This window comes from Heloderma suspectum, chromosome 4, assembly GCF_057233095.1.
Source record: "Heloderma suspectum isolate Gila_16-S chromosome 4, 16-S_ref, whole genome shotgun sequence".
Lineage (NCBI taxonomy): Eukaryota > Metazoa > Chordata > Lepidosauria > Squamata > Helodermatidae > Heloderma > Heloderma suspectum.
The window spans coordinates 294,447,967-294,474,624 of NC_139461.1; the positions used below are offsets into that span (position 1 = coordinate 294,447,967).

The 26,658-nt window shown below is 41.8% G+C and overlaps 1 protein-coding gene across 5 annotated transcripts in view; it reads left to right on the top strand.

Moving 5' to 3' along the window:
• The window catches only part of RAE1 (ribonucleic acid export 1), a 37,707-nt gene extending 13,892 nt beyond the window's left edge, over window positions 1-23,815 (top strand). The window contains exons 5-14 of one of the 5 annotated variants that reach the window (XM_084854221.1): window positions 342-428; window positions 5,267-5,353; window positions 6,139-6,210; window positions 6,551-6,658; window positions 8,676-8,782; window positions 8,897-8,972; window positions 11,380-11,574; window positions 13,053-13,138; window positions 15,719-15,752; window positions 22,087-22,112. In XM_084854221.1, coding sequence (XP_084710347.1) covers window positions 342-428; window positions 5,267-5,353; window positions 6,139-6,210; window positions 6,551-6,658; window positions 8,676-8,782; window positions 8,897-8,972; window positions 11,380-11,574; window positions 13,053-13,138; window positions 15,719-15,722 — 822 coding nt within the window. In that variant the 3' untranslated portion in view covers window positions 15,723-15,752; window positions 22,087-22,112. Of the gene's footprint in view, window positions 1-341; window positions 429-5,266; window positions 5,354-6,138; window positions 6,211-6,550; window positions 6,659-8,675; window positions 8,783-8,896; window positions 8,973-11,379; window positions 11,575-13,052; window positions 13,233-13,950; window positions 15,812-22,086 lie in introns of those variants that run through there. The other 4 variants (XM_084854224.1, XM_084854222.1, XM_084854220.1 and 1 more) reach the window with 4 other exon arrangements.
• Window positions 23,816-26,658: the final 2,843 nt, after the last annotated feature.

A 26,658-nucleotide genomic window follows, 5' to 3' on the forward strand; every position in this document is an offset into this window, starting at 1 on the left:
AGTCGCTTTATTTCACCAGAAGTATTATTAAATATTAATTATTAAATATCTGTAATGCTTATTTGTGGGCTGGGAAATCAAAGGCTTTGACTCAAAACCTTGGCTTCTCCTTCAGTGGAGGAGGGCATCCTTGAGTGGGAGAAACAGCCCTACCCTAGGATCACCTCCATCTGCTAAAAAGCATGATCTTATGGCAATCTAATGTTCTTTTCTACTTCAGTAGAAAATCTCTGCTATTGGTGCACCTTCTGCTTTGGCACTCAGACATGCACATTTACAAATACATACTGTAAAGCCATTTCTCTCTCTCTCTCTCTCTCTCTCTCTCTCTCATTTTATAGGATGGGAGTAAAGTGTTCACAGCGTCTTGTGATAAAATTGCCAAGATGTGGGATCTCAACAGTAACCAAGCAATACAAATCGCACAGGTATGATTTTCAAACATAGCCATCTATAAAGGGGATACATGGAAGCCTTTAAAAGAGAAAACCTTGCAGGATAATATTCTTAATATCAAGAATTTTGATCTATTCAATGTTGGCACAGATACGTCAATATAAAATGTGCTGGAAACGATTTGGAACAATAAACTACAATTTGAATGTTCACTTGTGTGTTAAGGCAGTAGTTCTCAAACTGGGGTGCTGCCCTCTTGGTGGGTGCAAGACACCTGAAGGGATTTTAGTTCAGGGATGCCTTCCCCTTACCAGCCAAGTCCTGGGTGGGTTGAATGTCCTATAACAGGGTCCATATCATATTTGTGGGGGAGACTATTCTCTTACTTGCCCCATTACCCCAACCTGATTTGGGAGAAACTGTTGTTCTGTTCTAATGCCATTGTTTATAAATACCCACATAAGATTCCCCTTCATGGATCACTGCCTTGTTGTGGCGAAGGGGCTTGCGTAACTCAGTGAAGCCATAAGCTATGCCGTGCAGGGCCACCCAAGACAGACAGGTCATGGCAGAGGGTTCTGACAAAATGTGGTCCAGTGGAGAAGGAAATGGCAACCCACTCCAGTATTCTTGCTAAGTAAACCCCATGGAACATATCACAAGGCTAAAAGATATGACGCCGGAAGATGAGCCTCTCAGGTCGGAAGGTGTCCAATATACTACTGGGGAAGAGCAGAGGGTATTTCCAAGAAGAGCCAGAAAGAGTAAAGCGGCTGGGCCAAAGCCGAAAGGACACTCAGCTGTGGATGTGTCTGGTGGTGAAAAGAAAGTCCGATGCTGTAAAGAACAATATTGTTTAGGAACCTGGAATGTCAGATCAATGAATCAAGGTAAGCTGGAGGTGGTCAAAAATGAGATGGCAAGATTGAACATCGACATCTTGGGAATCAGCGAACTAAAATGGACAAGCATGGGCGAATTTAATTCAGGTGACCATCGTATCTACTACTGCGGGCAAGAATCCCTTAGAAGACATGGAGTAGCACTCATAGTCAACAAAAGGGTGGGAAAAGCAGTACTGGGGTACAATCTCAAAAACGACATAATGATCTCAGTACAAATGCAAGGCAAACCATTCAACATCACAGTAATTCAAGTCTATGCCCCAACCACTGAGGCTGAAGAAGCTGAGGTTGATCGGTTCTGTGGAGACCTACAACACCTTCTAGAACTAACACCAAAAAAAGATGTCCTTTTCATCATAGGGGATTGGAATGCTAAAGCAGGAAGTCAAGAAATCACCGGGATAACAGGCAAGCATGGCCTTGGTATACAAAATGAAGCAGGACAAAAGCTAATAGAGTTTTGTCAAGAGAACACGCTGATCATAGCAAACACTCTTTTCCAACAGCACAAGGGGCGACTCTACACATGGACATCACCAGATGGTCAATCTCGAAATCAGATTGATTATGTCCTTTGCAGCCAAAGATGGAGAAGCTCTATACAGTCAGTAAAAACAAGACCTGGAGCTGACTGTGGCTCAGATCATGAGCTTCTTGTTGCAAAATTTCGGCTTAAATTGAAGAATGTCGGGAAAACCACTAAACCATTCAGGTATGACCTAAATCATATCCCTTATGAATATACAGTGGAGGTGAGGAATAGAATTAAGGGATTAGACCTGATAGACAGAGTGCCTGAGGAACCATGGACGGAGGTTCGTCACATTGTTCAGGAGGCAGCAACTCAATCCATCCCAAAGAAAAAGAAATGCAAGAAAGCCAAGTGGCTGTCTGATGAGGCTTTACAAGTAGCTGACGAAAGAAGGGAAGTGAAAAGCAAGGGAGAAAGGGGAAGATATATCCAACTGAATGCAGAGTTCCAGAGAATAGCAAGGAGAAACAAGAAGGCCTTCTTAACTGAACAATGCAAAGAAATCGAGGAAAACAATAGAATGGGAAAGACTAGAGATCTCTTCAAGAAAATCGGAGATCCCAAGGGAACGTTTTGTGCAAAGATGGGCATGATAAAGGACAAAGAAGGCAGGGACCTAACAGAAGCAGATGAGATTAAGAAGAGGTGGCAAGAATACACAGAAGAACTATACAGGAAAGATCTGAATGTCCCTGATAGCCATGATAGTGCGGTCACTGAACTTGAGCCCGACGTCCTAGAGAGTGAAGTCAAGTGGGCCTTAGGAAGCATTACTAACAACAAAGCTAGCGGTGATGACAATATTCCAGCTGAGCTATTTAAAATCCTGAAAGATGATGCTGTTGAAGTGCTGCACTCAATATGCCAACAAATTTGGAACACTCAACAGTGGCCACAAGACAAGAAAGGTCAGTTTACATTCTAGTTCCAAAGAAGGGCAACGCCAAAGAGTGTTCAAACTACCGTACAATTGCACTCATTTCACATGCCAGCAAGGTTATGCTCAAAATCCTGCAAGCTAGGCTTCAGCAGTATGCGAACCGAGAACTACCGGAAGTACAAGCTGGGTTTCGAAGAGGCAGAGGAACTAGAGATCAAATCGCCAACTTTCGCTGGATCATGGAGAAAGCAGGAGAATTCCAGAAAAACGTCTATTTCTGCTTCATTGACTACGCTAAAGCCTTTGATTGTGTGGATCACAACAAACTGTGGCAAATTCTGAAGGAGATGGGAGTACCAGACCACCTTACCTGTCTCCTGAGAAACCTGTACCAGGGTCAAGAAGCAACAGTAAGAACCAGAGATGGAACAACCGATTGGTTCAAAATTGGGAAAGGAGTACGACAAGGCTGTTTATTGTCACCCTGCTTACTTAACTTATATGCAGAGTACATCATGAGAAACGCCAGGTTGGATTAATCACAGGTCGGAATTAAGATTGCTGGGAGAATTATCAACAACCTCAGATACGCAGATGATACCACCCTAATGGCAGAAAGCGAAGAGGATCTAACGAGCCTCTTGTTGAGGGTGAAAGTGGAGAGTGCAAAAGCTGGTTTGAAACTCAACATTCAAAAAACGAAGATCATGGCGTCTGGCCCCATCACTTCCTGGCATATGGAAGGAGAAGAAATGGAAGCAGTGACAGATTTGATTTTCTTAGGCTCCAAGATCACTGCAGATGGTGACTGTAGCCATGAAATTAAAAGACGCTTGCTCCTTGGGAGGAAAACTATGGCAAACCTAGACAGCATAGTAAGAAGCAGAGACATCACCTTGCCGACAAAGGTCCGTCTAATCAAAGCTATGGTTTTCCCAGTAGTAACGTATGGCTGTGAGAGATGGACTATAAGGAAGGCTGAGCGCCGAAGAAGTGATGCTTTCGAACTGTGGTGCTGGAGAAGACTCTTACGAGTCCCCTGGACTGCAAGGACGTCAAAACAGTCAGTCCAAAGGAAATCAACCCTGAGTGCTCATTGGAAGGACAGATACTGAAGCTGAAGCTCAAATATTTTGGCCACCTAATGCAAAGAGAAAACTCTCTGGAAAAGACCCTGATGCTGGGAAAGACTGAAGGCAAAAGGAGAAGGGGACGGCAGAGGATGAGATGGCTAGATAGCATCACTGATGCAATGAATATGGACTTGAGCACGCTCCGGGAGAGAGCAGAGGACAGGAAGGCCTGGCGTGCTATGGTCCATGGGGTTGCGAAGAGTCGGACACGACTGAACAACAACAACACCCACATAAGAAGAGCCCTGCTGGATCAGACCAAGGGTCCATCTAGCCCAGCATTCTGTTCACACAGTGGCCGGCCAGCTGTCAACCAGGAACCCACAAGCAGGACATGAGTGCAACAGCACCTTCCCACCCATGTTCCCCAGTAACTGGTGCACATAGGCATACTGCTTGTGATACTGGAGGTAGCACATAGCCATTAGGACTAGTAACCATTGATAGACTTCTCCAGGAATTCGTCTAACCCTTTTTAAAGCCATCCAAGTTGGTGGCCATCACTACATCTTGTGGTAGCAAATTCCATAACTATGGGCTGTGTGAAGAAGTACTTCCTGTCCTGAATCTCCCACCAGTCAGCTTCATGGGTTGACCTTGGGTTCTAGCATTATGTGTCCCACCCTTATCCACAGTTCTTTGCACGCAGAAAGTTGCATGTGTGAAACTGCGTGTAAGGATTTCGGAATGCTCTACTGTGGAATAAGGTTACAGTGTGGACTAGATGATAGAATATGAGTTTAAAAGAAGTGCCTACACTCAGAGTTTAAGAAACTCTGTTAAGTTGAATACAGGAAGCTTTTAATTTTTATTTGTCCATATGCACATACTTTGAATAGTGGTTCTGTGGTGGAAGCAAATCCATTTTTTTGCTTATAAATACAATCTTGTTTCCAGGGTTGAACTTGAAGAAACCAGATTGATATATCTCCTTCTTTTGGAGACGGAGGAGGGGGAAAACCTGGCTGTATACTGCAGTCATTGGTTGGGGGTTTGTGACATTACATCCTACCTTTGTCTTGTGTCCCCTTCGAGACATTTTTTTCAGTTCTTTAAAAATTGTGGACTGGTTCAGATGTAAAGATCTTCATTTTATTGGATGAGATCTTTGCATTTGAATGTGTTTTTAAAAGGGGAGGGGGAGTAACACACATATAATAAATTGTGAATGCATTTAAAAACAACACTAAAAAGGCAGACAGCCTGTGTGAAGCACAGGGGAAAGTGCAAGACAAATCATTTGATCAGTTTTAGATGTGCTGATGTATGCCTGTCAAAAGTATTTCAAAGGCAAGGAGAGGCTGGGCTCACTTTGCAGGAGAGAAAAAGCAGTGAGTCCTCATTCAAGGTATGTCTGTATACATCTTAATAGGGTGCATGGGGGATGATTCCAGTTCTTTAAAACCTATTTATTCCTCAGCATGAAGCTCCTGTCAAGACTATCCATTGGATTAAAGCACCAAATTATAGCTGTGTGATGACTGGGAGTTGGGATAAAACTTTAAAGGTAAGTTAGATTGGTTAATAAGGATATATTTATTGCAATAATGCTGCTGTACCGATTGGAAAAAAAATCTGCAGTTTTGTATAGTGCATATTATGGAACAAATGGTGAGTGTCTGTTTGTTTATAGCATGCTGGTGTGCAGTACAATCCTATGCATTTTTACTCAGAAGCAAGTCTCGCTAGTTCAGTGGGGCTTACTTCCAAGTAAGTATGCCTTTTGTGACTGAAGCCTAAGAGTGTGAGGTTATGAACTAGAAGCCCCTAGTTCAAATCTCAACTCAGCCATGAGGCCTCTTAGGCAAGCCACTGTCGCATGGTGTCCATTTGCCCTGCCCCTTCCCAGCCTCAGCCTGTAGTATGGCAGTAATACTGGTCTCTCTGTTAAAAGAGTCACGCTCAGGGTTACAAAGGCTGTATGTGAAATGCTCCAAGGTCTTAGTATTTCAATAGCACTTGTTTTTCCTAAGTAGTGCTATAGTTATTTCTATGTAACTGCAGTGTATAAATTGTCTTGCCATCTTTTGAGTAGGTCACTATTATTCCAGCTGAAAAAATGAGACCTGAGACTGAGAGTGTTTTGCCCAAGCCATTCACTCAATTTATCTTTGAGATCATCTTCAAACTAAAGTCTCCCAGGTTCACTATAGTATTGCCTTGGAATACACAGGCTTTCTGGAGCCAGTGTTTGTTAAGGGCATGGAGGAATCCAAAGCCTTGCTTTGCTAAAACCGTTCTTCTAATATTTCACCTGGGGGATTGTTGATGTCATATTTAATTTTTATTTAGTTTTGGGATACACGATCGCCCACTCCAATGATGACACTGCAGTTGCCTGAGCGATGTTACTGTGCTGATGTAGTAAGTAAACTGTCTTCAGAGACTTTCAGACTTGAGTTTGTTAGAAAGCATGTTATCCTTTGCCATTAGTTTGTCTTTCTTCTACAACAGTAATTAATATGTGTTTATGTTAAGCATTGCCATTATAAAAAGCAGATTTATACTCCATATTTTGTGTGGGAGGAAGGGCACAGAATGAACTAAGTTTACACCGTAGTTGCAGTCACGTGACAGAATGTGAGTTAAAATAGTGCTATAAGTGCTTTTATTTTGACTGTATGTCTTTATACCAATTAATTTTCATTTAACTGATTGTCAAAACTTTGTATTCTCCACTCTGGGAATATTTATCTTGTTTCAGGTATACCCCATGGCTGTTGTGGCTACTGCAGAGAGAGGCTTGATAGTTTATCAGTTAGAGAACCAGCCTTCTGAATTTAGAAGAATAGACTCTCCACTTAAACATCAGGTAATAATTAAGCTTGAGTTAAGTCTTCTTGATTTTCAGGAGTTGGCTTTCTTTAAATCGTACTTGAGTTATTACTTTCTAAATTCCAAAAATGTATTACCGACAGTTGCTTTTTAATGTATTTGCTAGAATTTATTTTGATGTAATAGGCCACATTCCAAAAGCTTTGTGCATAAGTAACTCTGCCATACAGCGACGGAGCATCACAGGAGCACATTAGTTAGTGTCTTCCTTTTAATTTTGTAGAGAATTCTACTGACTCTGTTTTGAGAGGGGCAAGAACCAAGTAATGTAATGTTTTGAATCTACTTGAGGAAATACTTTTATTAGAACACTAAAACATAATTATCCAGTATGTAATGTATTGGAAGGGGTTTCCATGTGGTCACCTGGGATTCAAAAAGCTATTTCAGGTGTTCCCAAGCGCTTGGACTTACACAGTATGATTTTTTATTTTCTTTTTTGACACTTGCCATAATGCAAATTGAAGAGACTTTCAAAGTAGTTTTAAAAAAGGGTTAGCATGTGGCATGGTGGGCTGCTATGTAAGAAATCCAAACTGAGCGATCATGGGTATGCTGACAATGTGTTACACTGTTGTTTGAATGCTCACCCTCATCATTTGCTGAGTGCAGCCAGATGTTCACTCTTGAGGGAAAAAAACTACCTCTCAAAAGTTTTTGAGAGGTAGTTTGAGAGAAAGTCTGTATTTCTTATGTGGACTTGATTTATGAATCATTCAGTAATAAATAAAAGGCATAAAATGTAAATGAACATTTAAGGTATTACATAGTAAAATACTTGAAATACCCCCAAATTAGGAAGACACAAGGTTGGTTCAATTTTTGCACACAGCAGCTAGCATATAGGCCTTAATGCTTTGCTGCACCTTGAAATTGTAAAATGTTCAGAAGTCTCTGTAACCACAACTCCCAATATAATTAATGAACTGGACACCACAGTTGCAGCTCAAAGTGGTTAACTTTTAGAAGCGTAAACCATCCTGACAATTGTGCCTCTTTCTTCACCCGACTCCCAGTATAAACTGCATGACTTTTGTCCCTGTGCATCTCTTCTGTTTCCCTCCCCACCCCTTCTATGTGTGCTTTCATATTCCCAGGCAGGGAAATCATGTACTGTACAGTGGTAGTTGCTGGGCTTGTGTTCTTCCTTCTGGTCTTAAGTTGGGGAAGTGGAAGTGCTATGCTATGTCTGGGGGGGAAGGAGGTGGAGGTTGGTAGTAGTATTGCTTATCTAGAGCAATTCTTGCTCACTGCAGGTATCCACTTAATTACAAAGCTGGTTTAAACTTGACAAACTAATTAGAGCCCTGCTTTGGGCTCATGCACTTTCCCCTCCCCGACCTTTCCTACTTTATTTCAATAAACTGTAATGTAAACTACAGTTTGCCCTCTTTGGATGTAACAATAAACTGCAGTTAGTGAAACACACAAAGTGGATGCTTCCAATCTCCTCCTTGTGGCAGCTCTGGATGAGGAAAGGGGAAGGAGGAGTGTGCAAGCCCAAGGCTTGTTCACGTAACAATAAACTATGGTTTAGCATTGTGTCCAAAAAAGGCCATTGACTTAAATCACATTCTTGTCACTGAATACCCATTTTTGTAATTGCAAATACTAATACAAAATACAAAATATATGTACTCTATAGTAACATATCTTCACCTGAGCTTATCAGATGATGCATGCTACTAAATGTTCATGCTGTCCAGTGAGACAAAGATGCTTTTCCAATACATAAAAACAGAAGTGTCAATTTATATTATTTTCAAGTCTGATGCAGTACTATCAGGTTTCTAGCTGTGTATCACCTCTCACCTAGGCTATAGGCTGGCCTGAAAGCATTAGACATGCAAAGGTCTCATAATAAATCCTCTGTGTAGCCTTAACTGTTCAGTAGCTTTCATGCTGTATTGTTCCTGCAGAATTTGTGCAACGGAACTAGTGCTTCGATTTATCTGGTATCTGACTAAAGAGCAATCTCTTTCTCTCTCATTTAGCATCGCTGTGTAGCTATTTTTAAAGACAAAGTGAACAAACCAACAGGGTTTGCCCTTGGAAGCATTGAAGGAAGAGTAGCCATTCATTACATTAACCCACCAAATCCGTAAGTATCTTGAAATGGCCCCGGTTCAGTTCTGGCTTTCAAGAAGCATAGACTTGTAGAAGGCGTCAGTGTATTGTGTGCAATGTGAAGTTAAGAACTTAAATGTCTTTTCAGTGCCAAAGACAACTTCACCTTCAAATGTCATCGTTCCAATGGCACAAACACATCTGCACCTCAGGATATCTATGCCGTAAGTATTTTGCATGCTATGCAGTAAGAATCCTCTAGGGCAGTTAAATATAAATATGATGTTAAATCTGAGCTCTCTTTTTTGACATTTTGTCCCTAAAAAGAGGGGACTTGTGCTTTTTGTCTAAAGGGAGAAAACTGACATCTGTAACAACCAGAATGGGAGTGAGCAAAGAACATTTGCATGCTTTGACCCAATATATTTTTATTCTAGTAAAATACGGTTTGAGTGACAACATTGACCTTTGACAGAGATGGGAGGCGCTATCTCTCTAGAAATAGCCAGTTTCCAATATTCTTTTTGTGTTACACTCTCCCAACATTCTGTCATGCTGTAGTGTGTTTAAGAAATGTAACCCAGAGCAGGGCCATGCAGATGAAGGAGTTGCTGTGCAGCTACAGCCTAGATCAATTCTCTATGCTTCCCATTGAGTTCTGTGAGTTAAAGTAAATGGGATTTGGTTTGGAACATAGCTGAGAGGGGACAACATCTGCTTCTTATTCCAGATACTGGGATTACTGGGCCAAAAGTGTCCCTAAGTATATGTCTTGACTTACCCCCATATGAAGTAATGGCTATCATTTGTTCTATGAGGAAAAAGTAAAAGCAGTGCATGTGGTGGTGGGGACATAACCTGAAACCAGGTGCTCAAGCCACCACCAACAGGCCCCATGATGGGGAGAACAGTACTCCTTCCCCACTGCCTAAATACTGTTCCGCTGGCTTTAAATATAGGGGAGGGGGATATGTTTCTGATAGTTCTCCCTACTCCTGCAAAAAAAAGGAGCCAGGTTCAGATGAGGGAAGAGGTAAGGAGAGAGCAGTTGCCTTGAAAAGAAGGAAACATTCCTCATCTCTTTCGCTGGGCCTGGAGGCCTTGGGTTGTTTGGGTAAAGAGAGGTATGGCCAGCTTTGGAAAAGCAGGCTTGGCTCCACCTCGTGCTTTCCATACATCAGTGGCCTCTGTTGGAGGGCTGAGGATGGACAGAAGAGCAGCTTTCCATCTCCTTTTCTCACTCCTCTAATCATTCCCTGTGACAATTGCCATAATGGACAAGGTTAGTGGTGACATCAGGCCTGCCTTTCTGCTGGAGAAGTAAGAAACTGGGGTGGTGGCGGGAAGAGTGATAAGTATGATTAAGGAGTATAAGGAGAAAAGACTGGGAACTGTTCATTCCAACTAGCTTTTAGTAATAGGTTTTTTGTGACATGAATGAGCTTTGCTCTGTTGTCAGTCTGAAATGATGAAACTCAGACTTAAGCTCACTGTCCTAAATTGTCAAACATTTAAATAATATATAGGGGCTTTGTATACATTGCACAACTGCTTTGTTTTACATGATATGTGCATTAACAGATGCCGGGATGGCGGGAGTGGAGATGGGAATCAGGGCCTCCATATGGTCTCTCCTGAGAGATCAACTTCATCTGGCTCCTCCTCTCCCTCAAATGTTTACATTCAAACTAGACACTGTAAGAAATTCGTAACTTTTAAGAACTGATGCTTGAATGTGGTTGTTTTCCTCTTTGCTTTTTCCTTTTGCACCATGTCCTTTAGATTGTAAGCCTGAAAAAGGGTCTGTTGTCTTCGTTATTTATATTGGGCCTGTAATAGCCTACTGTGCCCTGACAGATGATCAGACAAATAAGCTACACAGCATAGTTTATTTTCTGCCCTCCTCAACCCCCCTCCCCCTGTAGTCCTCCTGCCTGACCAGGCAGGTATCCCAGCTTCCTTTGCAGATTTTCAACACTTTGCTGGGGTCTCCTTTCTCTGCCCATGTGCAACGAAGGGGGGGAGGTTCTAACTCCTTGAAAGTTTGCAGAAATGGAACGAAATTTAATACACAGGCTCCCCTTATGGGGAGCCACCACATGCACTACTGGATAAATGTGGGACTTTGCAGTTTCATGGAAAAGTAAGGATTTATCCACATACGAAACAGTTTGGGGACCACGCAGGAGTGGGGCAAAACTTATTTGGAGTCAGAGACACAGCTGAATGTGGCAGGAAAACAAGTTTGCTCAGAGATTGCTCGAGAGGAGCAGAGTGACGGCAGCGTTTTTGGCCACTCTTGCCAAGCATCTCTGTAGGCGATCTCTGTAACCCACATTGGCATGACAGAAGACATGCTAACGCACCATAGGTAAAATAACCCTTACTGTAGATTGTGGGTTCTCAGGAAAGCTTATTTGGAGAAAATAACCCACCGTGGGTGGGAAAAGAGCTCACAGACGACACACTAAGCCATGACGGGTTAAATAAATTATTGTGGTTTATTTAATGCATCATGGGTTAACGTGTCGTCCAAACCCAGTCACTGTGTAGGCCAGTCTGGGATACTTTTAGCTGAAGAGTGGGTTAAAAAATACTCAATTAAACTTACACTAATTATTCCGTTAAAAGGTAAACGGAATCGCCTTTCATCCTGCTCACGGCACTCTTGCAACTGTAGGATCTGATGGTAGATTCAGCTTTTGGGATAAAGATGCGCGGACAAAGCTAAAAACATCAGAGCAGCTGGACCAGCCAATATCCGCTTGTTCTTTCAACCATAATGGCAACATATTTGCGTATGCTTCCAGTTATGATTGGTCAAAGGTAAGTGAGTTGGCTGATATATAAAACTAGCAACTTTCAGTAGCTATCATTGGAGAAACTCAAGAGCCCTATGCAGGCATTGGCTTGCTTGCATATAAGGCTAATGTGAGGAGGGGGACATAGACGTGCATGGAAGCCCTGCTCCCAGTGTCCCTAAATGCCCGGCTTCAATTTAGACATTTGTGCATTGAGGATGAAGGTTTGAAAAGGGCTCTGTGAGCTCCTGGGTTGGGAAACAGGCAGGGTTCCTGTTCATGAGAGCTGTGTAAACACATTCAGCTGAGTGAGCTTACAGAGCCCTTTTCCGAACTTTGTGTTCAGCCCACGAAGGTCTAAACAAAAGTTGGAGGTGGGGCTAATGTGTTAGCCCTATACACGAGGAGACGAATGCCTTCATAGGGCTAGTATCTTTGTCAGACTTGAAGCCCCTAGTAAGGGAAGGGAGATGTTTTCAGCACTGTTGCACAATACTGAAATGTAGTTGGAGCCCCATCCATAATGTGTGTACTAATTCGATAATCGGGTTTCAAATAAGGAAATGATCCTGTCATGCAAATTTTGCTTTGAATATAACTGTTAACATAATACAGAATGCAGTGAAGACAGTAACATATCCACAAGTTTAGATGAAGTTGCAAACGACAGCTGCCCCAGCTTTATAAGGAACAGCCATCCTTGCCAGATGCTGCATAATGGCATGACACAAAACTGATACATAGTTCAGAACAGAGGTGGTGCACGTGCCCGGGGCTGACTTCACCTCTGCATCTTTCAGCCACCCAAACCTAAACTATGCTGGTGCAACTCTGGCACCTCAGAGACGGTAGCAAGGTTTTCTTACGGAATTGTAACTGAAAGGCAATGGGTTGTGGGGAGGAGGTGGACCTGCTGAACCTCCTGTTGAGATGCTATTTGAAAGTGCTGCTGAGTGATTCAGTCTTGCTTATAGAGCTCATAGATTATAGAACTTGTAGTTCTGTGTAGACATGCAAAAGCCTTGTCCTGCTTATTTCTGAGTTGGCTTAAAATCCCATTTTGGCCCTGGCCACAGATGGAATGCAGCCCCCAAGACCTTTTCCAGGTTGGAATTAAGCCCTTGGGCTCAAATATTTTCCCCTCCCCTCTTTGTAGTTCCCCACTACCAGTTGTAGTTCACCCTGCCTTTTGGCTGTCTGTTCCCAAATTTTGCTAATTCTGCGTACAGAGTGCCTTCTACTGCCTTTGGACAGGTACTCTAATACATAAACTGCTGTCTGTCTCCTTAATCGTAAATATTTCTGCAAAAAGACTTAAGGCAGGGAACAAACATTTACCCTAATATAAGCCATATGGATTTCTATTGTATGAGTGAATGTACATTATTTATAAAATCTCAGGGGCTAAATATCATAAGAATTGTGTGACTAATCTATAAAGCTTCAGTTTAGGTTTGACCTGCTACCTTTCTGTAATACCATTGTATTTATTTACTTTTACAGGGACATGAGTTCTATAATCCACAAAAGAAAAACTATATTTTTCTGCGCAATGCTGCCGAAGAGTTAAAACCCAGAAATAAGAAGTAGTGAGTATAATTCAGACCATCCTTTTAGCACTGCTTTCCTGCCATGTGCCCTCCTTTGGTCTCCTTCCAGTTGTATGTTTTAGATTGGTAACCCTTAGCAGGGGTCTCTGTGACTAATACCAAAGTGCATTCTTACTGGCTGGGCATCTACCCTTTGTGTGATGTGTTCAGTGCTGTACAAGAATGTCTGGCATTTGCATGAAGACGTGCCAGTTTTCTTAATAGTTGCAAAATCCTTGCATTGGACCAAGAAACAATTGTTGCATCCTAAGTAATTTCTTGTCAATATGAAAATATGAATACTGCAGAAGTTCTGGGAAATCTATTTTTTCCTTGTTGAAGGTAGAATTGGGGCTAACAAGGTTCGGGGAAATAACATAAAGGGGGCATTTAGTTTCTCCCCCCCCCCCCCATAGAAATGTAAATTTAATATTAAAATGGTGGTCATCTAGAATAAAGCAATGTGTGCTATTTTTTTCCTATATATATTATTTTCCACCTGACCAAGTGGGCTATGTGTTGGAGGGAAAATCCTGAGTTAGACCAAACAAGTATTTCCTTCTAGAATGCATCAAAATTGAATTTTGCACCAGTTCTGATATATTTTCCCTTTGACATGGGCTCTAAACTGTACCTAGGGGTGTAATATTGAGATGGGTGGCCCATTAGGAAGCAAGGGCTCCATCATACAAACCCTGTCTTCAGTATAATATGCAACAGTTGAAAGGATGATTATAAGTCCAGGCACTCCATGTCATGTAGAAGCACTGCTGTGTCTCTGATTCTGTGAACTCTGCCATTCATTTCTACAGGTCAATGTTTAGAGGACAGTGGGTGAACAGGACAGTGTTTTAACGCTGTACTGTGCTCATGCCTGCGGTAGCAAGAAAAGGGCCAGCGCTGTAGCTGGAAGAACAATTTCATATGAATGTGCTACATAATATGACCACTGCTATAACCCAATCTGTGCCCTAAAGAGTTGCAATTGCAACTATTTTCAGATGTCTCCCTAATAGAAAGACTGTTTTTTTCTAACACCACTACGTTAGCTCCAATATTAGCTAGCACTGGATGGGTGAACTTCATCAAGAGTACAACCAAGTAGAAATGGTGTGAAGGTTTTTCTAAACATCATCTAGTCCAGGCTTATTCTCATTGGAGAACCTGCTGGGCAAATGCCAAAGGATTTTCTTTTGAAAATGGATGTTTATTTCCATTTATAATGAATGGAAGAAAAATGGAGGACCAGGATTTATATATAATAATACTTCTGTCAGGAATCTCTCTGTAAACTCACATGCTGTAAGACTTGCTACAATTTAAATAAAACTTGTTTTAATTAAAAGATTTTTCATGTAAGTAGTTAATGTGTTTAGTAAGCTGGAAAAATGCATTGGTGGGCAGGGGTGGCTGAAGTACTTAACAACTACTCTTATTAAATGTTTCCATGAAAACCAATCTCTTATTTGTTTTGTATTGTACACAAATTATTTACTGCTAAGCTAAACATTCCAGTCACTAACTTTTACTCTGACATGCAAACGAAAGTTCCATGCTTGTCTGTGCAATCTTGCGGCATTGCTTAGTTCAATAAATACACTGCATGACATTACATAATCAAGAGTGCACATGAGTTGCTCCCTGTCTACAAACAGGAACTTACGAAGTTTCCTTATATCAGATCAGATTATTTGTTCCAGCTAGCCCAATATCGTCTACTCTGATTGGCAGTGGCTCTCCAGGTCTCAGGCAGAGAAAGGCCTTTTTGAGCTCCACTACTTGAGATTCTTTTAACGGGAGATGCTAGGAATTGAACTTGGGACCTCTGCATGCAAAGCACATGTGCTACCACTGAACTACGGTTCCTTTGCTGTGGTAGAGATGACCTGCGACCATGCAGCAGAATTCAACAACAACAAAATGCATTTCAAGAACCCTGCTCAAAAACACAGCTTCTGCAAAGCACAGAATGCTTGAAAAGCCCTTCACTGATGTAGAGTTCCATGAGGTTTGGTGAATTGTTTAAAGGATTCATAACTCCTGTGTAGGCCCAGTGTTCGAACATCAGCATGGCTTCTCATGGGGCCATAGATCACTGATCTGCCAATTCTGCATGTGAAGATGCTGGTGAAGTGGAACTCCTCCACACAGGGAAGTGTGTGCTTGCCTGCGTCTTGCATAAATCAGCCCAAAGTTGTCTGCCCTAAAGGTCATTGTGGGGAGTGCACATCGTGTGCGCATAGCTGTATTTACAATGGCAGTGCTGGGTATACCAGTACTTCAAATGCAACTTTGCATGCCTATAAGATGGCATCAGACTTTAAAACAAGGCAAGCAAATCTAGAATTATGGACTTCAACAAGTTTCATTCCTTTGGCCAACCAGTCCAATCCATTCCTCAAGGCAAGATTCCCCTTAAGTTGCTTCTAGCTCTCATGTACAGTTAATTGTATTGCCAGTAGTTGCTCGTCTCTTTTGTGTTGGGTCTTCTTTTTAAGCTTTCATATGCGGCTGATCTGTAAATAGAGACTTAATGTTTGTTCTCACTGATTATATAAAAAAAAATTCTCATTTTTGCAGTTAAATCTTATGGATATCAATAAGAGTCTAACAGGTAACAGCTGTGTGTGTATGTGTGTGACCTGTGCAGAGTAAATATTCTCTGGCTTCACTAGAACTGTTGTCTGCTTATCTGTGTAGTGAATTCAGCAATGTACATATTTTCCTTTTTTAGCTAGTAGTCTTTCAATTATATATAATGCACAGTGAAACACACAATCAAGACATTGCAGTACAGACACTGGTGAAATTTGAAGAGCAAACTGGTCTTTACCCAATAATTCTAGCCGACTTTTGCAAGAAAACTTATCGTATGCTTGTATTATGCATTTTTAACCCAAATGTACATTTAGTAGGTTGGGCACACGTTGGGGCAGTTTGCATGTAATGACAGCCCATGGTTTAAACAAACCATGGGCTGTTGGGGACGAATGGGAAAGAGTGGGCATGCTGCCTGCAGTGTGCTCACCACATCTGCTTTTAACCTAGGAACAGCTCATTCGTAGATTGTCAGAGTGATGTATGGACCTGGACCCATGGTTTTTTAGGGGCTAAACAACATACCTAAGAATGAGCTGAACCAGGTCATTGTGTTGGATCCAGGATCCACCTTTCACAAGAGGAAGCAACTTTCTGCAAGAAGAGGAGCTCCTCTTGCAGAAGATCCCTTCATCTTATTTTGGGGGTCCTCACCACTATGACAGTTCACCCCATTCAGCAGAGTCTCCTGAGTTTTTGTACCATTTTTAAGGGGCTAAAGGGGTTGCCGTGAGAAGGGGGTGGGGGGTGGGAAGGTCTGCTTCCATCAGCACATCAATCGCAAATCTGGATCAAGCCCTTGTGGTGGTGGCGGTGGCGGCTGTTTTCTTTCAAGGGCCACTCGCTGTGTATTCAGATATGTATTAAGCTTTTACTACTACTTTGTATATGTGAAGCCCAGATAGACATGTGAGGGACAAAGCAACTTCTCCAAGACCAATTTTCAAGTCTATAGCAAAGGTATAATCCAAATAGTATACCACCCTCTCATTTGTTATATATCTTTTGAGTTTCTTAATTATTTGAGTATATTTATCCAGATGGTCAGCAATTTATATATTCTACTTACCTGCAGATGTACTGCGCACCTGTGGCAGTATTTGTTGCATAACATTTCTATATTTTATAGACAGGCTGCCTGGGGCTGGTTGCGGGAGACACTGATTGCTAATGGTGCTTATTGATCCGGCACTGTCATTGGGTTATATCCAACGTCATGCTAGTGGAAGCCACCTAGCACAACAGGACTTTCCCTCTCTCTCCTCTCCCTTGTAGCCTTCCGTACCCTCTGAAAATCTGCTTTGGGACGTTTCCTAGTCCTCTGCAGCAGATTTTGCAGGTGTGTGGGAGGTTGCGGTAGGAGGGGGAATTGCCCCCTCCCAGTTCCACTGAGTGAATGGCTTCTGTCAGCGATACTGCAGCGCTGGATCCAACCAGAGGCTCAGATGGTTTCTGTGGCTCAAAGCACCTTCTATCAGCTTTGGCTGATATGTCAGCTACGATCAACTAGATGGAGATAGCTTGGCCTCAGTTACCCATGCTCTGGTGGCTTCCCATTTGGACTACTGCAATGCATTTACTTGGAGCTGCCTTTAAAAATGATCTGGAAAGTGCAGTTGGTTCCCAATAGGGCTACTAGTTTATTAACTGGGACTGAGCCTTTCAACCATATTATACTCATGCTTTCTCAGCCACACTGGCTTGCTGTCCAATTCCAGGCCTTCTATATGTGCCTACCTGATCTTTAAAATCATCATCAGAGGCCCCACTCACAGGGCCCCCTACCAAAGGAAGTGAGGTGGGAAGCTACTAGTGAGGGCTTTGGTGGTGGTGGCACCCTGGCGGTGGAGCAGCCTCCCCAGACAGGTTCAGCTGGTGCTATCTTTATGGTCTTGTTGGCATCAGGTGAAGATCTTTTATTGACCCAGCCTTTTTAAACAATTTGTCTCAAAACTGGTCTTCTTAATTTATAAATCATGTTTTTATTGTTATCTGTGTTATTTGTTCCTTCCTCTGCTGGAAAGAACTGCCTTTATGCTGCTTTTTTAGTATTTTGATATTGTATTTTATTCTTTTAAAATTCTGTAAGCCACCCAGAGGACATATGCTATTGAGTGCCTATACAAATATACTAAAACACATACACAAAAAGTTTTAGGAGAAGCATTTAAGGGTAAGTAGGCCCAAATTATATTGAATTGATTGCCTTTTGATGTTGCTAGAACACTTGCACATTAGTTGATGTAATTTTGTAAAGATAAATGTATTACAGGGGTGAAAGAGAGAACAGGAATCTTACTATAAATTTATAGTTCTGTTGCAGTGGATGTTATAAATATCAGGATGGGCTCACTTCAAGTATTGTGTTTTAGATCACCAGTGTAAAAGACCACAGTTCAAATGAAGTCTCCTATTTGCATTTCAGATATTTAATTTGAAAATAATTATAATTAAAAGCATGATTTACAACAAAATAAGGGAGCAATCCTATGGCCGCTAGATAGCGGCTAGATGGCCATAGGATATCGTGTTATCCGGGAACTGACCTCAGATCCCGCGCTCCAAGGTTGGTGCCCGGAGAACTGACCTCCCCCAATGAGGCAGTGTGAAATAGCCCCGTCCTCCGTGCTCACAGAATGCGGAGCGGCCGAAAATGGGCGTGGCTGGGGGCGTTCCGGGGCGGGCGGAAATGCCTGTACGACACATCCTGTGTGTCGTAGAACAGCCTCCTTCCCCATTCCGCCCTCCCACGGCTAGACAGCCACAATCGGCTGTCTAACCGAAATGCAAGGAAGGAGAAGTGCGGAGGGAACGATACCCTCCGTGCTTCTGCCCTGCTTTGGATAGGCGGTCACCTCAGAGTTCGGAGGCAGGCGCTTCTCTGGATAGGATTGCGCCCTACAGCTCTTATATCACAGTAGAGGGTATATATTCGTATGTTTTGCAAATATATAATGTAGTAAATGGTGCCCAATACATTGTTATTAAATAGATAGTATATTATTTGCTTATGACTTGTATCAACCTGCATTAGGATAGTAACAAGTTAATTATATTTGCAGAACAGCTGTCTCAAAATATGTATTTCTGGTTGCCTCTTTCGTTGTACACATGCAAGAATTGTGAGCAGAAGACCGAGTACCCAGAATTTTCCAGAAGCAAAGGCTGATAGTAGATAGTGGCTCTGACAGAGAGCTTTGGCTGTTGGGCGGTATAGAAATTAAAGGAAGAAAGAGAGAGAGGGAGAGAGAGAGAGAGAGAGAGAGAGAAAGAAGAGATGTGTTGATGTTTTTTCCACAAGAGGGGGATATAAACTTGGTTGGGAGTTATAAATATTTCTAATTTGAGAACAAAGCAAATTGAAGAGCTTGGATAGATAAAGGGTATAAGATGCAAGCTCCTGGAGTCAGTGACTGAAGCATAGGACCTGTGATTAGTTACATGTTAATTGCTCCCATTATCATGCCCGTAATACATAGTGCATTATCTGTTGTGCCATATTTATAACACTTGACATCAGAAAGCGGATATTTTTTATACTGAATAAATGTTTTGCAAAGAAAAGCAATCCTTAACTTGATGTGTCTGTTTATGATGGATTCAGTTTTATGAAATATTAGCTTCAGTGTGCTTCTATTAAGTTCAGAGAACATTTTAAACTAGCTTTTCTAAAAAGGTAATTCTACTACAGTTGAAACTTTAAAGATCCAATTCAGTCTGAATTACAAAAAGCCGCTTTAGAAAAAAAAGTTAGCTTTTTATTTAAATCAAAGGCTTTTATCTACCCTAATAAAGCATACTCTGGGTGTTTCTCTGGTCTGTCATATGTAGGGCTTAAAAGTAGGCACGTACAAACATATTTTTGTATAATTCCTTTGCCTTTTTCTTCATATACCTCAGTAATGATAAAATCATATTCCTCCGTAATAATAAAATCACATAAAATATTTGTAATAAAATCACGTAAGATTCAACTTTCCTACCATTCAGCAACATGTCCACTGAGGAAGCCCTTGCTGTGGAAGATTCTGGAGTGTATTCTACGGTGTAGGCTCAGTTCACGCAGGGCACTGGCTAGGCCTGTTGGGCTTCACAATTGCCCGACATCAATTGAGAGTGTACTCCCAACATTCCCCTGGAATTCCAGATTTCAAGCAGTGGGGTGGGGGTGGGGAGATAGTTGAGATGGCTGTCTTTCTCGGAAGCTTGCCATCCACTGCATATATCATTAAGGAAGCCCCTTGTTCCTGGAACAGTGTGAAAACCACTGAGATAAGCAAAACTCTGCAAAAACAACAACAAATCTATAGGAGCCAATCCTTGTATAGAACTGACAAAATACTTAGATTTCAAGGCACCAGGCCTGGGGTTTTTTGGACCGCTGCAGCCATATTTTTCACCCATGGGTGTGTTAACTTTGTGATAAGACAGTGAAATCTCCTTTGGCCAAAACACATTTGGTAACGCAGATACTTCTTTGATGGGCACCCTTGCTGTATTTCCTTGCCCTAGACTAGTGCATGGAAAATGCTAAAACAAGTTTCCACATGTGGATCTGCCATACTAGGTGCCCAGAAACAAAGGCCATAGACAGCAGTTGAGTAACTAATGCACATGTGATACCATGCTATACCAGTTTGTCATATTCTCTGAAGCTAATGTATTACACCAGGGTGCAAAACCTCAGGCATGGGGAACAACTCTGGTCCTCCGGGGTTCCTCAGAAGGCCATGCCCACTTCCACTGGCCCTACTCCCTTTCCTTTAACCACCAATTACTTGGTGGTTTCCTGGCCTTTGTGCAGTTTTTCCCTCTCCTAGGGATTAATTACTGGCAAAAAAGAGGTTTAAGCTCAAATATGCTGGTATGTTTTGTATTTTGCCCCCAACAACAGAATAAAATAGGTTTAAGGAAATATACATATATAGAAATATGTAACAAATGTTAATATAAAAACTAATATTTCACACAAACAATAGATTAGCAGTCCAACAGTTTATCATACAATCATAGTTACCATAGTTGCTGTACTGACTTACAAATCAAAAGGGCTGTACAAATATACAATGCCTGTCTCAAAATGGGCTAATCTGAGTTTCTGGAAGACGGCTACTTGAATCTGTGTAACATTACAGGCAGGAAAGGAAGGCAGGGAAGAGGGAAGAGTAGACATGAACCATCAGCCTCTGACAATACAGTTAAACTGAAGTGCCTGAATTAGCAGCATTGTGGATCAGTCTATCTGTGATCTTGGGTCTAGGCCCAGCTAGCTCATTTGCACTACTGCCTTTTAAAACTACCGTACTGCTTGTCTCTGTGCTCGGACTTACACGGTAGAATATCCTATCCCTGCTATCTCCATTAGATATGTCAGTAGCAACCATGAACAAAAGCTTGTCAGTATACAAGCTTGTCAGCTTTTCAAGGGTGTCCAACCACCCTGTGGCACCCTCTTGTGGGTGAACCTGGCAACTAGGGGAAGAAGGCTAAGGGTGCAATAATATGCAGGTTGAGACAGAAATAAGTTCTACAACTCCCAGCATGCCCCAGCCAGCCTGGCTGGCTGGGACATGTTGAGAGTTGTAGGACTTTTTCTGTCTAAATATGCATAGTTTTGCACCCTAAATGAATTAACCCCTTGGGAGTTCTGAGTTTTAGAAATAAGCAATACCGTGTTATGAACCCTAGGATTGCCTGCAGCTCAGAAATTACTATATATTTGTGAAGAATGACACTGAGATACTTAAAAGTTAGAAGATATTTCCTTCTGTTCATTGTATAATTTAGTTCATTTCATATTACGAGTAAGGTTATTAGCACTCAAAGTACTTAATTTTTAAAAGTAGCATTAATTTTGTAATCCTGTCTTCTAGTTATGCATCACTTGTAAATGTTAATGAGATTACACTTCTGGCACTATTCAGGTTCACATAAAACTGCTTAAGCATATTCAGCCAATCTTGGCATATTGTGGATTTTTCACAAGAATAAGATCCCTATCCCCAAAATCCCATGTGCATTGCAGGGTTGTAAAGAGAAGCAGAGGGGGACACTTTGGGGGCAGTGGTTAAGGCCATACATAGCCAACATGTATATGTGGAGAGGTAAGCAGATTAAAAACAGCTGTTGGATACTAACTTGCATGTCTTTCCATTTGTATAACCTGAAGGCTGAGAGGTTGGCCATTGTGTGAACAGAATGCTGGACTAGATGGACCCTTGGTCTGATCCAGCATGGCTGTTCTTATGTTCATAACATGTAAATGTTTGGTCACTAAATCCCATGCTTAAAATGTGTGGCTTCCAAAATAACCACCCTTACAAGTGCTTTTGTTCCTCTTTATTTTGAAGGTGCCACAGGAACTTCAGCTGAGGAAGGTGTCTCAACTGTGAAACTAGCTAACCTTGCCTGCCATTTGGGCTTCTTCCTTGTGTCTTTTATGATGCAGCAAAAGTAGTGCTCAAACTCTGCTGTTTTTTCTCCAAAAGTCTTTATTTATAGTTTTATTTTTTTGTGAACTACCTCCACTTTTTCTTAAACTTTCCTTCTGTTGTGGCCTGTTGTCTATATATGTGCTGTAAGGCTGCAATCGTAAACCCACTTATTTGGGTGTAAACCCTATTGAGCTCAATGGGACTTACCTGGAGTAAACATGTATAGGATTGCATTGGAATGGCACGTGATGGCAGCACTAACTCCCTACCCCAACAAAAAATTGGGTTAAATTGTGGAACACTTAACAGTGAGAAAAAACACTACTGCTTAAAATGTTCTAACCTATCCCCAAAGCTCCCAGTCTAAGAACAATGGCAAAATCTTAAACATCGTCTCCCTTTTCAATCTGTGTGTGTGTGCGCGTGCGTGCACATGTTAAGAATGGGACAGTTCCCAGCTTGTTGCCCTCTCTTCCTGAGGCACCTCATGTTCCTTGGAAGCTTATCAAGAGCTTCCTACATGAGAAGATCAGTAAAGGTGGACAAGCTTCCTTGAAAGACAGTCTGCCCACCACTGCTAATCTTCTCCTGCTATGTACATACACAAGCATCTTCTCTGTGCATTCTATTATTATTCTTGTTTGATTTCTTAGACACCTTTCTAAAAATAAAAATAAAACCCTCAAGGTGACTAACAACAAAATTAAAACAAAATTTAAAACAGCTAAAACAATTATCCACTAAAATACAACCACTCCATAAAGCAACTAAAACTCAGTGACAACCATAAACAATTCAACTGATGCATTAAACAGCTCATCATATGCCATCAAACGCCTGAGAACAGAGAAAAATCTTCACTTGGCCCCAAAAAGATGACAATGTTGGTGCCAAGCAGGCCCCACTGAGGAGACCATTCCAGAATTGGACCCATGACACTATCCTCCAAACCTCCCTCAGAGGAAGCACTTGGACGAGGGCCTCAGATGTTGATTGTAGGGTACAGGTAAGGAAGACGTTCTCAGACTGTGGTTTATGAACGACATTCAGGAGGTCTGTGAAAAAGTTGTGGAACAATCAAAAATATCTGTCCTTCGCCCTGAGCTTGATTTTTTTTTTTTTTCCTGACAATGAAGATTGATCAGGGCCAGATCAATCTTGATCAGGGCCAGATTATCCAACAAGCTAACAAGGACTTGGCTTAAGGCCTGTGATTTTCATAATACAGTGCTGGGTTTGATGATGATGATGGCGCTAAAGAAGAAAAACGTTACTAAAATGTGAATTATGTATGTGCTCCGATTGGTACAACCATACTCTCATGTAATGATGAGGATTAAGAGGCCCAACCATGCTCTGTATAAATGGAGCGGGGATGTTGAACAGGGCAGTATCTTCTGCAACAGGCGGAGAGGTTCCATAGTATGCATAAGAGTTCCTCAACAGCCAAGTCGATGTGGAGAAGGCTCCCTGTAGGTAGAATCTTTGGGAAACGTTGCCATCCCTTTTCTCTGCGTCTCTTACAGCCCTCAAATTTGCTTTCTGTCACAATACATATCCTACATCTACCTTAAGGTCTCTTTTGTATAACAACATTTTCTAAAATAAATCAGCTAGCCACAAATGGTAAGAAAGAACCATGAGGAAATATGACAAAATCAGACTGTAGTTTTTCTCAATACGTATTGGTTTTCTGAATACCTAAGGAAAAAGCTGTTTTCTTCATTTTCTTCTCATTATGGGCCCCCCGTTCCATACCATAAATCAAATGGTTATAACCCTCCTCTCCCCCTGAACTCCCCCCATTTATTCATGTTCCCTTGCTCTTGTTCATTCAAAGTAGCCATCCCCTGGTCACAGATAATTTGGTATATATATCAGTAATTTGATAATTTGGGCTAGATATTTGAAGGCCTCCTGTACATAGCCACATAAAACTGGTGGTGATCAATTGGACTGGTTTTAGTGATCCACTGCGTGTGCTCACAGGTTGTAGTTACCGTTGGTGTACCAGCGGTAAGTAATGTGTGCTGCCCAAGGGTTCGTGTAGCTCATCTACCATCAACTCTAGAAAGAAATTAATGGGCCCTACAGTCTAACGCCTCTGTTTAGTCTACAAAGGCTTAATTCACACTAGCTTCAGATGTGGTAAAACTGTTCCTAAACTATACTACAGATTGTAGGTGGTGAACCATAAAGCTTAATTATCTTCCCTTTTTAAAAGAAAACTATAGGAAAATCTGATCTCAGGGAGAAGAATTCATATGCCTTTCCCTCGATATGGGCAGGGATTTTTTGGGAGATGTATTCAGACTGCAAGGGGACCAGTGGAATCTCATGGCTGAAGTGGTCCAGTCCTGAAGAGTTCCTCTGTTGTTTGTGTGAATTAGGCCTGAGACCTTTTGTGAGTTTTCCTATTGCAATAACAACTTAATACATCTGTTCAAATGATCTTGTACTCCAAATGTGCTCACAATCTTTTGATGAGAAAACAAATTTAGTCTTAATCCAGATTGAAAGTAGCCAAACCTGTGACTTTCATTGAGGCAATGTGACGGTCTAGTGCATGTAAAGCTTAATATTAAACCTATGGTAAAACATCTCACCAGCAGCAGCAAAGAGCTAAACAATGGGTTGGATGTAGGCTTAGTCATGCTTAGAGTAGACCCATTAAAACCAATGAGATTTGATGTAACCAACACCCCATTGATTTCGATGGGTTGACTCGAAGCATGACTAAGCCTGCTTCCAACCCAATATATTGCAAGACATCTTCGTGATGGCAAAAGAAAACAGATCATAGGTTTGTCTGAGCTGATCCTATGCTTTTAACATGAATTAATGTGAATTAATTATGTATACCTGACCCTTGTCATAGATATGATATGTGGCTAGGAATCAGTGCAATCCTTGGGTTACCAAAACTATCTCTCTTTGAAAAAAAGTATTGTGTTTATTCATTTGACTTCCATAAAATATGCGAGGTAAGAATCGTGATAATTTTGTGCCTCTTCCCCAGAAATTGTGTGTATTATTTGAGTGTGTTATGTTCTTCATGGCTCTTGCTTAGATTCTCTGCTCTTAGGGTGCAATGCTGTGCATGTTTAGACAGAAATAAGTCCTACAGCTCCCAGCATGCTGGCTGGGGGATGCCGGGATTTGTAGGACTTATTTCTGTCTAAACATGCACAGCATTGCAGTTTTAGTGTACTTAATGAATTAGTCTCCCACCTTTCTTCTGCAATTAAAAATCAAGGCAGATTATAACACCGCCAAACCGTGTTGGACAAAATATCGATCCAATAACACAATATTATAAAACAATATCTAATTAGGAATCCAGTTGAATGCCTGCTAGAACAGTTACAGAATAGTTGACATAGCGTTGGTAGATGCATAATCTTAAAATGCATGCAGCAATCAAAGATGAGTTTTGATCTGTGATCATTTTTGAACCTTTCAGGGAAGAGACTTCAAACCTATTTCAAGTTAACTTCAACACGCCAGTTCCAAGTTTTAGGGGAAACCTTGGAAAAGAAGTCCTGATTTAGCTCCCTGAATGGGCTCATCTTCCCTACTGTCAGCACTGCCTTTTCACAGGCCCCTCCCTTTCAGCCCAATTCACACACACACACACGCAGAGCAAGAGAGAGCAAGGTGAGAAGAGGTTACTGCTCCTTCACCTTGCTCCTGTCCCTACTCACTTGCTTAGATGGGACAGGCAGTGACACAGGCAGGAGCAGGAGCAGGGCCAGGGGGCTCTAGGCATTGGCAGTGGGCTCTCTGTTGGGCTGCGGGTGCTGGCAGGCCCCTAATGAGGCTGATACAGTGGAGGCTGGTGGCTCCGATGTCAGTGGGGCTGTGAATCCCCATTCATTCATTATATTTCTATACTGCCCCATAGCCGAAGCTCTCTGGGTGGTTCACAAAAATTAAAGACCGTTAAAATACATTATATATTAAACCTTTCACATAACATAGAATAAATAACACACAACAACAGCAACATATATCTAAAACAAAACAATCAGCCAGAGACAATCACAAGACTCATTATACACTGCCAAATCCCTGAGAGAAGAGGCATTCTGGGTTTTAGCCAGTTCTGGGTTTCAGGTTCAGTCTGTTCTGGGCTTCAGACAGAACTCTAAAGGAGCTATCCAAGGTGCTGGACCCACCCCCCACAATAGGTTAAGCATCATGGATAGCTCCTTTAGAGTTCTGACTGAACCCCAGAATGGATTACAGCCCCACTGACTTTGGAGCCACCAGCCTCCACTGAGCTGACCTCTGATGCTATTCACACATCCCATTAAAAGAGCTCCTGTGAGGCCTGCAGATAGTACAGCTGGGATCAGGCCAGTCACAAGGTCAGACTGGTGGAGCTACCCAGACCGTCCTCTGGCTAAGTTTCCAATATGGTTTGCATAGGGGAAATAGCCAACGCTGCTCTAGACCTGTGAAGAGTCCATTCTTGTGGCAGAAATG